At 45.0% G+C, this 12,455-nt stretch overlaps 1 protein-coding gene across 1 annotated transcript in view; it reads right to left on the minus strand.

The window, feature by feature from the left end:
* Nucleotides 1-12,455, minus strand: part of EXOC4 (exocyst complex component 4) — a gene marked incomplete at both ends in the record, with an annotated part of 415,129 nt that overhangs the window by 48,326 nt on the left and 354,348 nt on the right. The window contains one exon of the mRNA XM_081999953.1: nt 11,086-11,264. Coding sequence (XP_081856079.1) covers nt 11,086-11,264 — 179 coding nt within the window. The remainder of the gene's footprint in view (nt 1-11,085; nt 11,265-12,455) is intronic.

The raw sequence follows: 12,455 nt of genomic DNA on the forward strand, positions 1-12,455 counted from the left end.
ACTGCTGGTTAGATCAGAACAATCCTATAGCCCATGCATCGTGGCAAAGTGACTCACTGGTAACATCAATGGTGGACTACACTTTTGAGTCCTGTCACCTAGTTTTGGAAATGATTTTGCCCCGTCCATACTATAGTAAGCTGTCACCTCTAACAAGCCAAGGAGAAGCAGATGGACTTACTGCTATTAATCTTTGACACGAATGAGTCATTTTCTTCAGAAGAGATAAACAGATCCTAATGCATTGAACCAACTGGAGTGGACAGCAGGCTCTTTGGAGTTATTTCCACAAAAACCTTGATTTATTGGTATTACTCATGAGGGATCCTCATTGTAAAATGGTTTGAAAGCACTGCTAATTAGGTCACTTATTTACATGACAATCCCCTGCGTTTAAGGCTGGTGGGTGGGAGGAAAGAAAGATGGAACAAGAGTAATTAGTGTAATCATGACGGTAAGCTAAGTGCTGACCCCACAACATCAGATCAATATGGGAACTGCATCACTGTGGTGTGCCTATTGTGTGAGATAAAGAACCACAAATGCTGAGCACCCAGGTCAGAAAAACAACATCTCGTTTTCTAACCATTAAATATTTGATGTAAAGCATCGAGGCTGGAGAAAGCAGCAACCACTAATTCATAAGAACAGCTTCACTGCAGACGTTCAAGGGAACAAAAGGCACTGAAAGGCACTAGGAGATCACTTCGACAAGAGAACAAGAGCTTTTAGTTGGCTGGTGACTGTGTGGTTTCACTCCCTGGGACTGACCAAAGCAGACCCATATTTGAGCTATGAAATATTATTGCACAAGTTATAAAACAAACTAAAAGAATCACTTAATGCTCTGGTTTATCAAAACAGCCATTGTGTCTTCACAAGGTCAGCAGTTCCCTGCTGGTCTTGAAGGTTAGCCTTGCTACTTTGCTGTCCCAAATAAATTTTCCATGGCTTTAGTCCTCCAAAAGTCAACCCAGCTAAAATGGTACCAGCTGAACTCTTGTTTGCTGCCCGAGTAACACTGCTCAGCTCTCAGTCAGGCTTCAGCTGGTGTTAAGAGACCGACAAACACAGCTTCGCTTTCGGATACAAGACAATTTTGCTGAATTAGAGGGGGAAAAAATCCCATTTTGATACATTAAGTCAACCCATTCAATCTGGAGGCTCTTCGGAAGAAAACACATCCATAGCATTGCTGAGGGCTCCTGGAATCATTGATAAAAGCTCATAAATGCTCTGAGTCAGGATACCAATGGGTACATACTATTTCCTCTCCAAATATCTTCTGAAAGGCTTCTGCCTTAGCAGATATCACAGATAGTTTTGTTTGGACTTGATTGATAGATCCACATTTTACCTTTCCTGGGGATAGCAAAGCTCTCCTGTCCTTGCTCAAGGGACTCTCATGTTGGGAAACCTGTAACTTGGGGCAGGAATCTCATTTCTTGATTAAATACCAGCCCCCATACTATGGACAGTGGTGGCGTTTGTAGTAGCAAGGAGATGGCATTGGTCATCTCTGCAGCATCCCAGAGATGTCAGCACAGGACCAGGCTGTGGGACTGGCAAAGAGGGAGCTGGGTGGATCTGAGACACGGCGATGTAGACAAGATGCACAAGAAGAGCCTTTCTATTTGGCTTCCTCTGGTTCTCCTCTGAACGAACTAGACCTGAATGAAGACATCCAACAGCATTTTCACAGAATCACTGAGGTTGGAAAAGACCTCTAAGATCATCAAGTCCAACCATCAACCCAACACCACCATGCCCACTAAACCATGTCCTGAAGAGCCACGTCTACACATTTTTTGAACACGTCCACTGATGGTGACTCCACCACCTCCCTGGGCAGCCTGTGCCAATGTTTGACCACTCTCTCTGTAAAGAAATTTTTCCTAATATCCAATCTAAACCTCCCCTGGTGCAACTTGAGGCCGTTTCCTCTCGTCCTATCACTAGTTACTTGGGAGAAGAGACCAGCACCCACCTCACCACAACCCCCTTTCACGTAGTTGTAGAGAGGGATAAGGTCTCCCCTCAGCCTCCTCTTCTCCAGACTGAACACCCCCAGTTCCCTCAACTGTTCCTCATCAGACTTGTGCTCCAGACCCCTCACCAGCTCCGTTGCCTTCTCTGGACACGCTCCAGCACCTCAACGTCCTTCTTGTAGTGAGGGGACCAACACTGAACACAGGATTCAAGCTGTGGCCTCACCAGTGCCGAGTACAGGGGCACGATCCCTGCTCTGCTCCTGCTGGCCACACTATTGCTGATCCAGGCCAGGACGCTGTTGGCCTTCTTGGCCACCTGGGCACACTGCCGGCTCATGTTCAGCCAGCTGTCAACCAGCACCCCCAGGTCCTTTTCCGCCGGGCAGCTCTCCAGCCACTCCTCCCCAAGCCTGTAGCATTGCATGGGGTTGTTGGGACCCAAGTGCAGGACCCTGCACTTGGCCTTATTAAACCTCATACAGTTGGCCTCTGCCCATCGATCCAGCCTGTCCAGATCCCGCTGCAGAGTCCTCCTACCCTGCAGCAGATCAACACTCCCACCCAACTTGGTGTCATCTGCAAACTTACTGAGGGAGCACTCGATCCCCTCATCCAGATCATCAATAAAGATATTGAACAAGACCGGCCCCAGAACCAAGCCCTGGGGAACACCGCTTGTGACCGGCCGCCAGCTGGATTTAACGCCATTCACCACAACTCTCTGGGCTCAGCCATTCAGCCAGTTCCTCACCCAGTGAAGAGTAAACCTGTCCAAGCCACAAGCCGCCAGTTTCTCCAGGAGAATGCTGTGGGAGACGCTGTCAAAGGCTTTACTAAAGTCCAGGTAGACAACGTCCACAGCCTTTCCCTCATCCACTAGGCGGGTCACCTGGTCATAGAAGGAGATCAGGTTGGTCAAGCAGGACCTGCCTTTCATGAACCCGTGCTGGCTGGGCCTGGTCCCTTGGTTGTCCTGCACATGCCCTGTGAGCACTCTCAAGACGAACCGCTCCATGATCTTCCTCGGTACGGAGGTCAGGCTGACAGGCCTGTAGTTCCCAGGATCCTCCTTCCGGCCTTTCTTGTAGACGGGCGTCACACTGGCAAGCCTCCAGTCTTCTGGGACCTTCCCTGTTAACCAGGATTGCTGATAAATGATGGAGAGTGGCTTGGTAAGCTCTTCCGCCAGCTCCCTCAGTACTCTCAGGTGGATCCCATCCAGCCAGTATTTTGAGTGTATTTTGAACCAGCTGTTCCCAGGCCAAATTAGTACACTACCCAGGTGCAGGGCTTGACACCTTGAGCTTATGGCAGGACTACCCACATTCACGTAACTGGTCAGCTCAGGGCATGGACAGGGTGAACTTGCGCTTGTCTGTACAACACCCCATAGACAGCAACTGCGTTAACATGATCGTGATCAAACAGTCTGAAGGGCAGAGGTGGAAAGGGATCACCCCAGGACACCAGATCTCCATTCAGACGATGTGTGCATAGCTATAAGATGGAAAAAAGACATTATGGGTGATTGTATTATGAAGATTCAGAGCAACTGAGAAGGGGATCTGACCATGTTTTGAGCATTTGCAGAAGAGCACCAACTGTTCACTTAGTGGAACAGAAAAAAAAATAATTGGAAAATGAGACTGCTTAAGAAACTAAAATGGAAGACTAAGTTATATTGAAGCAACAGATATTCATCAAATAATACAAGCACTCAAGATTTATCTTTTTAAGTTAATGGCAGATGTTTTGCATTTGTTAGAAATTTGCAGTTTTTCCTATTTTAGAAAGAAACTTACTTTAGTTGCAATAATAAAGCGATGGCATTCACGAAGTTCTTCTCCTGCATGAGGTCAGGCATGTGTTGATCACCTTTAATCTGGCTTTTAAATAAGGTTCTCTATTAATAGATGCCTACAAAAAGGTTCCCCATGAGCAATCAATACAGCAAGATGTGTTACACGTTCAGTGACAGAAAAAAAAAAAGCTCCAACTTGAGAGAAATATAGCCCCATTTAAGAGCTGAATTCAGTTCATTAGAAACACCAGGGTTAAACACAAAGACCCGTCTGAGTTCAGCGCTGCTGTGTGGCCTGACTACGAAATGAAAGGCATCAATTTTACCACCGCATTGGGCCTGATTTTCATTTGTACTGAGACCCCTTTACACCACTCCGTCAGCAGAAAAGGGCCTTAAAGTGACTGTAATTTATAGCTCCTTTATTCTGGCCGAGTGGTATAAAGGGGCTCCGCCATCAATTTTAAAAGGCATCACTTTCTCGAGCGTTGCAGGATGCGTTCTATTAGCCATCAGAGCCCACTTCAGCGCGAGGAGGCTTACGGAGCCTCCAGAGGGGATGCTGACCCTCTGGGTGCAAAGCGCTCCAGGTTAGTCCTGACCCTGTAATGGCCTTCACTAAGCTTTTAAAGTATCTGGAAGATCTATGGCTAGAAAACGCGATGCAAATGCTCAGTATTATCGTTAATAAGACCCAGTCAGTGACAGACAGCTGCAGTATTTGCTAAAAAGCTGTAGGACCAACTTTTTTCCTCCCCTCCTGCTTCTGAATGAAGTTTTAGCTCACCCAAACTGCTGCAAATGCGGAGGTGAAGTGCTGCCCAACTGCAGAAGTGGTGAAGTCATCTTCTAGACACTGCCCTTTGATTTTTGGGTGAAAGCACAGTCCTGGTTCCAGGTGGTGGTTAAACCACGACATGCACCTCTGAACAGGAGAAAATAAGCTGCTTTGGAAGCATCCCGGATAAAGAAGTTAAGAGGCTGAATGCCCTTTGAGATAATTCAGAAGGGCCAAACTCTGCCCTTGCACACCCTGCGATGCCCCTAAATAAACCTCCTTGTTTTATAACGCCTTAAAAACACACTAACAGACCAAACTGCATCCTAACTGGATTAATGGTTGGACTTGATGATCTTGAAGGTCCTTTCCAACCTAGTGATCCTGTGATTCTGTGTGATTCTAACCAGACCCAGCTGCCAGGGAAGAGCCATGCTCTTTTTGCAACATAAATAGGTGAAGACAGAATCATAGAATCACAGAATCATTAAGGCTGGAAAAGACCTTTAAGGTCATCAAGTCCAACCATCAACCCAACACCACCATGCCCACTAAACCATGTCCTGAAGCGCCACATCCACACATTTTTTGAACACTTCCAGAGATGGTGACTCCGCCACCTCCCTGGGCAGCCTGTGCCAATGTTTGATCACCCTCTCAATAAAGAAATTTTTCCTAATACCCAGCCTAAACCTCTCCTGGTGCAACTTGAGGCCATTTCCTCTCGCTAAAGACAATGACTCCTAAGCTTTATTGTTGGTGTCCTCATTGTGATTTTACTTCTCAGCACTTTTGCAATTAAATCTGGCTGGTTCACAACCCTACTTGAGATTGAGGCCTCTACTTTGGAAACCACGGGATTATAGTGCAATGTGGCAGCGGGAATTAAGAGTGCTACAGGAAAATTGTTGTATTCCCAGATAAAGCCTGTGATGGTAACAAACTCCATGCTGGCTTTTTGTATGGTATAACGTACGATTTAGATTGCTCAGATGGGTGAAGAAAAAAGAGGTAAGAATCCAATGGGGAAGGACTTCTTGGGGAAGAACCAGAGGGATTTATCTCCCAATTTGCATATTGGCCTCTGCATCACTTTGACATACGGACATCACTTAAACACCCTGCTTACAGCTCTCACGGTGGGACTGAGGGCAGAGGTGGGGGCAAGAAGGCCATGGGCAGAGGGGGAAGGCAGCATCATGCCTGGAGCTGGGTCTCTCCACCCTCCCGAATGAGGCTCGTGTGAAATGGGGAGGGAGAGCTGGAAAGCCACGTTCTCCCAACGGTCTGTGCAAACCCCTCCTTCGGACAGGGAGTGAGGTATTTCCACATTTCTCATTAAACCTGTGTGCAGCTGGCTTAACCAAACACAGTAATTAGCCCTGTGTCTAATGCAAATCACTGGAGTGGAGACCCAGCTTCATCAGCAGCGGGGTTAACATGTCCTCAAGGGCACAGCAGCTCCAGCTATGGAGTGAGCCCTCGGAGGAGGCTTCCCATGCATCTCTAACACTGGGGTGCTTCCCCCATAGGGAGACAGGTTTGATCTGCAGAGGTTAATTCCAAATGTGTACTCATATTTTTCCTCAGTTATTGAGAGTTCACCTTCTAGTTTCTGCCACTGCAGACACAGAGTCAGCCTGACGCCTGCCTGAAGACAGGCTGGTGTCAAAGACTTGGAATCTTTGCTTTTTAAGGAATCTTTGCTGCAGTGCCTACTTCCCAGGGACACTAGCAGACAGGGAGGAGCTGGTATTGAAAGTCCAGAGCTTTGACAACTGTCAAAGAAATCATCGGTTTAGGTTTTCAGTCTGGTTCTAAAAAACAGCATGTTTTGAGTCCTTCACGCTTTGGAAGCATTTTTCCAAGAAAAAGGGTAAGTGTGCACGTATATGTGTGGTTTTCAGCAAGGTCCTTACCCAACTGCGTGAATCCAGGGTCCGGGGTGCTACATAACAACAAATATGCCAACAAACAGCCCACAATAAAAACACTCAGAGTTTTTTTGCATTTCTGTCTTGATTTCAATAGCCTCCTGACCCAACGCTTCCTCTCGGGGGTGCTGCTTGATGCATCTCTCCCTGCTTTGACTAAATATTGAGACTCAGGATCCCTTTCTAAAGAGTTTTTTTGTGTGTGGAGAAGGTAATGACAGGAGAGGATGTGTCTTTCTTAATACTACTGCCAGAGTCCTGTTTTTCCAGATAAAACCGTCAAGGTACTAAAATAGCATTACCCTTTATTAAGGACAAAAAGAGAAAGCACACACAGAAAGTGAACATGATACACTAGAAAACCTTTGGGTGGATGCAGGAGTATCTACTGATCTGTAAACCTACGTGGACACATGGTACACATGCAAAAACTTTACTTCCAGTAAGCCATCTAGAAGAGAAGGACAACGCTTTTTTATGTGAGCTCCATGAAAAAGTAATTTCAAACTCAACGTTAGGCCAGTCAGTCGTTAGCTGCTGACTATAACGATCTGAAGTCATGAGATGCCAACAGCTGGCTGAATTTAAAAGGGTAGCTGCAACGCAGTAAGATAATGGATTATTTTTCATCTTCCTACCTACACACAGCATGCAATCATCTTAAAAATGTACAGATTGTCCCAAGTCCTTCATCATGCATAATAATTCCTTCTTTGTAAAATATTCAGAGGGCTTCAGAATGCTGAAGCTCTGACAAGGGAAAAGGATGAGTGTATGTTATACCTGCATATGACAAGGGAGAGAAACAGGAGAGGAAGGGGAGAGGAAACCCTACTTCCAATTTCATAGAAAACCTATTTAAAATTTACTTGTTTTCCTCAGTTAATTCATCTTCTTCCAGCAACTTTAATCCTTAAATGGTTATTGTTAAAAAGAAGTTCGTACTCCCTCAAAAGACAAGAGCAAAAGAAAATGACTTTGTCATATCTGACCGGTTCGGAAAATATAAAATCCAATTCTGAAGGAGTGCAGATAAGGGAAGAGCTATGGAAGAGCCATCAGCTTAGCAAACACTAAATAATGAAGAATGCAGAGACTGCCCAGCATGATAAAACACTCTATTAGCAAGACTGTTTTTAAATGAGTGATAATTGTGGCACATCCACAGCAAAAGTTTATTGAATTTTTATCTCTAAGGAAGGGGCCTTTTGACAGCCTAACCAAAAAGCCACCAATAGGTAGCCTCCTTTTTAGGATTTCCCAAAACATGTCCATACCTACCCAACTGCACCTTGTGGTTTCTGAATACTTACAGCTATGGCTATAAATTGCCCAACTGCAGCCAGGGAAGCTTTGCTGGGAAAGCTATGGACCTTCTACGGGGAAGGAATATGGGGCCACCACCATAATGTCATGGACTTGTTGGAGATGATGGTATTTCTGGCACTGCACCAAAAATTCTGGTCCCAATCACTCACTAAGCGCTTTGATGATGCCCTGGATGGGACCAAGATTTAATCTCAAGTTGCTGGGACAGAAAAGGGAAACGATCAAAGACCTGGATGCGTGTTCTCATCATGCATTGGCCCAACGTGTGGTAAGCACGGAAGATAAACCTGCACCGCTGCTACCAGTTAATGAGATTACTGCTCCTGTTCAAGCATAGACACTTCGGTGTAGCATCTAGTCCAAGGAGAAAAATAAAGCAGAAGACAGAGTTGCTCAAAGGAATATAACACCTGCCATCTGCCCAAAGTCAGCTCCCAAAAAAGAGAGCTGGGTGACTAATGGACCGTTGACTTCTGTATGATGAACCACAGACTCCAGTTGCATTGAACTGGAATGCTTGGCTTTCACATAGGCGTATCTTAAAGTTAAAGTTAATGACGTTGAAATGACAAAGCTGGCTGCACTTATGGCAATCTGAGTCTGAATTTGGTGAGCTTCAGTGCGTGGCAGAAACCCACTTTTCTTAGCTTTACCTTTGGTCAGTTATTTTCCTTCCTCCCTCCCTCCCCCTGATTCTCATTAATATGCTGTGGCTTCCAGCAGCGAGATGCTCAGAAATTCAGATGATCAAACCACGACAGAAAAGAACAGAATAACTTGTATGACAGTTGAGCGTTATGGCATTAACATTGCATGAATCTTTGAAACAATAGATAGTTTTAATGTTGCCTCCTTCCAGCTCAGTCCGAGTGCATTTGCAGTGCTGTTCTCCTCCTGCCCAGGTGGGATGGAAAGAGATATCTCATCTCATTTTTCCTCTGTTGTTTATTCTTCGTATTCTTCCCCAAAACAATTGCATTCCCCTGTATATCACCGTAGCTTGCTGGATTTGTAAATACATCTGACTTATACCACCACCTCTGCCCCATGGCATCACTTTTTACTTCTTCCATATAGATTGCAGTCTGCTCTACTGATGTACCATTTATGAGATATACTCCACCAGGTTTCATTTATAACCATGAGGTCAACAGTCTTTATCATTTTCTAACACTGCTCGTTCTTCCTCTTGTTTCAGATACTCCTGGCATTTGTGTACAGCCATTTTAGTGCATTGGTATAAAGTTATTACAAAAGGATGATGAATTTTTACTGTCAGGAGGATGCTGCCAAGTGAAATATTACACTTCGTACTTTTATGTTTATTCACTGCTGTGTGTAATGTCCTCTCAGAAGCCTGAAAGTCACGCTCATGCCCTTTTATGTTTGGAAAATATTGATTAAAAATTTTGAGTTTTCAACTAGTACTGAAATTATGTGATGTTTTTATTTTTAACAACTTTGACTGTCAGAGCACAGATCCTCAGCCTCAAGAACTCTCCCAGCAACTAAAATTCCAGGAATAAGTATTTGGCTATTGAACCTGATAGCATTTTCCATTGGGTTTTGTTCTGGTTTGGTTTTTGATACTTTGAAGTATACCCTGTGAAAGCACAGCAATTCTTCTTGTCACTTGGGTATCGAGCACTCAAAGTATGGGTTATAGGAATATTAAAGCTACTTGGAGTATTTTGGGTCTTTAATTGGTAGCTGATTGTATAATCTTAATTACCCTTCTGGATTCCAACAAACTGATTGTGGACAGCTGGAGTAAAGAGTTTAAAGGTCCTGCTCTAGAAAGGTAGAAGCCATAGCAAGGATTGCCATGCAACCAGAGATGCTCTGCTGTTAAGGGACAATTATTTTAACAGACACACAACACTCCAACTTTATTTAGTACCAGAAAATTTCCCCCATCACTTCCCCCAGAAAATATGGCTGAGGTGATTTTCAATGCCAAATTCCCACGAGAGCTCGGAAGATCTGGCTGCCCACAGTCCCGCCCCTCTGTGAGTACCTTCCCCCAGAGACTCTGCTCCATATTTGTGCGACAAACTGCAGAAATGCCATGTATGCTCACTATGTCCCCATGTGTCCTGGGATCCCACCAAGCTCTGCGTATTTTTTTTATGGAATGCCTTCCCTCTCCTCTGCTCCTCATCTCCAGCATGGTGTAGATGCCTCCTTCCACACCTGAAGCAGCTGCATTTAATATAACCCCTAGACAACAGGGGCTGTTCAATATTTGTAAAATGCACACTATTTTATTACAAGGATCTAGGAAAAATACAATAACAAATGCACAGCCACCTCCCCAGGGTCAACCTGTGACACAGGACAGCTATTGGGAGCGTCTCGGTAGGCACGTGAGACCCAAACCCCTGGCCCTAGGAAAAGCTTAACCCCGTGTCAGCTGAGTTTTAGCTGACTCTATGTGAGTTAATAACAGTGGAAAGACATTGGTGGAAAGCAGCAAAGCTGAGGTCTGTTTATGCCGAGCTTTACTTCTGGGTCATAGCCACAACCCTCCTCTGAACGTGACCCCATGCAGACAACGCCAATGACAGTGATAAGAAGAGAAGCAACACTAATCACGCCTCTAGCACTTTCCAGACAGAAAAAAATCACTATTCCCCAGGAGAAGAAGTGAAAGCTGAAGCACAGAGAAGTGAAATGATCTCACAAAGGTAGCGTGGGCCATCCTTGACAGCCAGGAGCAGAAGCAGGGTCTCTAGGCCCCCACATCTCTGCTCTCCGAGCACCTCGGTTCACCAAGGGTTGCTTCTGCCTTTGCAGGCTGAGCATCAGTGCCCCAGTGACATGCACGTTAGGGCATCCCTCATTAAAAGCTGTTCAATTTCTCTACTGAATTTATAATACACATCTATTTTAAAATATTCAGCGATCTAGCGATGCTTTAAAGAAAATGAAACCTGTCTCGGCACTGATACCTGCTCCTGTGCAATGTCATTAGCAGGGATGGCTGAAAAGCTCAAGTGTTGAAAGACCCTTCAGAGATTATGCTAGAAGTGATGCTCCTGGCACCCTCACGTGGTGCCCACCACAGTCTGAGCAGATGTCACACCACAGCATTCGCTAGGAGGAAAGAGATGGAGCTGCTTTGCTTTCTACTTCCCTCTGACACAAACCTGCTTTGAAATCAAGAACAAAAGATGCCCACTCCTGATAAAATCCCATATTTATGATGGTTTCTATTTCTAAGTCAAAGGTTCTCCTATGGGAGCTACTTACTCTGGGTGGCTGAGAGGTTGGAGAAGGCTGCCTTGGTGCGACCTGCTAACCACTCCAGGCTCTCGTGCATGTTGGCCAAGGCCTTCAGATCACTGACGTCCCGCAGAATTTCCTGTTGAGGGATGAGTTTATCTCCCAGGTTGCCAATGAGAACTTCTGACTCTTTGCCGAAAGCAGCCCTGAAATGCAAACCAAAGCCGCCCTCAGAAATACAGCACAGGGGTGACAAGGGGGAGACACCAGTTACACCATGGAGAAGGTCAAATCAGCCAAAGTAAAACCTTTCCAGCACAGGGTCTCAAGAACATTGTCTGGTGGAGTTTTTCAAGTCTTATTACAGTAAATAAAATATTCTGCAGTTCATGACACCTTTATTTCAGGGAGGTTTTTCTCTATCCTTCTCCCTACATTTACAATCTCTGAATTTCACCTCATTCCCCAGTTACAAACTTCACCCCAGTCAACTCCCACACCTCTTCTCCCCAGCATGTACACCTTGCTGAGACACGCGGGTGCTTTCCGTGTCTCCCTGGGATATGTATAAATAACACACATGCAGCACTTTTAACCTTTCCTTGTAAACCAGCTTTTCCAATCCCTGATTCACTTTTTGTTCACACATCTGTCAGAAGAAATCTCCTGTGCAACTTGATGGCTTATCATGACAAAGTGACAAACAAATGATTTTGAGTATCAGTCTGTGCATTATTTTACTTGCACAGAGATAGCCGCTGGTGAAAAATGATGAACAACACAAATGTGTTCACCCCAAAAAAGCTGAAAGAAGTTCTTTCAAGGTGCGTAACTGCTCACTGCACTGTCACGTTCCATCTTTTGCATTCAGATTTAGCTTTCCCAATACTCGTCTCCATGAAGAGCTTGTTTGGTTACGTCCCAGAAGTACTTGCACGGCAAATACTCTCATCGCTTCTGCAGGTGAAGGAGCTCTCCTCCAGCATGACTTTTTGCGTGCCATTAGGATGGAGAAGATCAGGACGTGTTTCCTGCATCTAATTACAATACCTCCTGGCTAAAACCAAGTGCATTTCATTGAGAGATGCTAAGTGACAGCACATTTACCATGGTCCTCAGTACACTCTTCCCATCATTAGTTGCTCTTTTTGTTATGAATTTGCATTCCACTTTCATTTAACTTTGCAAATCTCCACTTCCTGTCGTTAGCTCTTTTATGAACTTACAATGAGGAATCATGCTGCTGAGCATAATAGCTGCAACGAGCTGCAGCAAAATAATCCCATCAGTGGCTTTTTATATACTATCTAAGCAGTTTTATTGCCAGCATCTCCCTAGATTTGTGGGACTTCACTGTCACTTGAGAAAAAAAAAGAAAGAGAACAACCTTGAAATGG

The sequence above is a fragment of the Phaethon aethereus genome, assembly GCF_964289735.1.
Source record: "Phaethon aethereus genome assembly, chromosome: 1".
NCBI classification, from domain to species: domain Eukaryota; kingdom Metazoa; phylum Chordata; class Aves; order Phaethontiformes; family Phaethontidae; genus Phaethon; species Phaethon aethereus.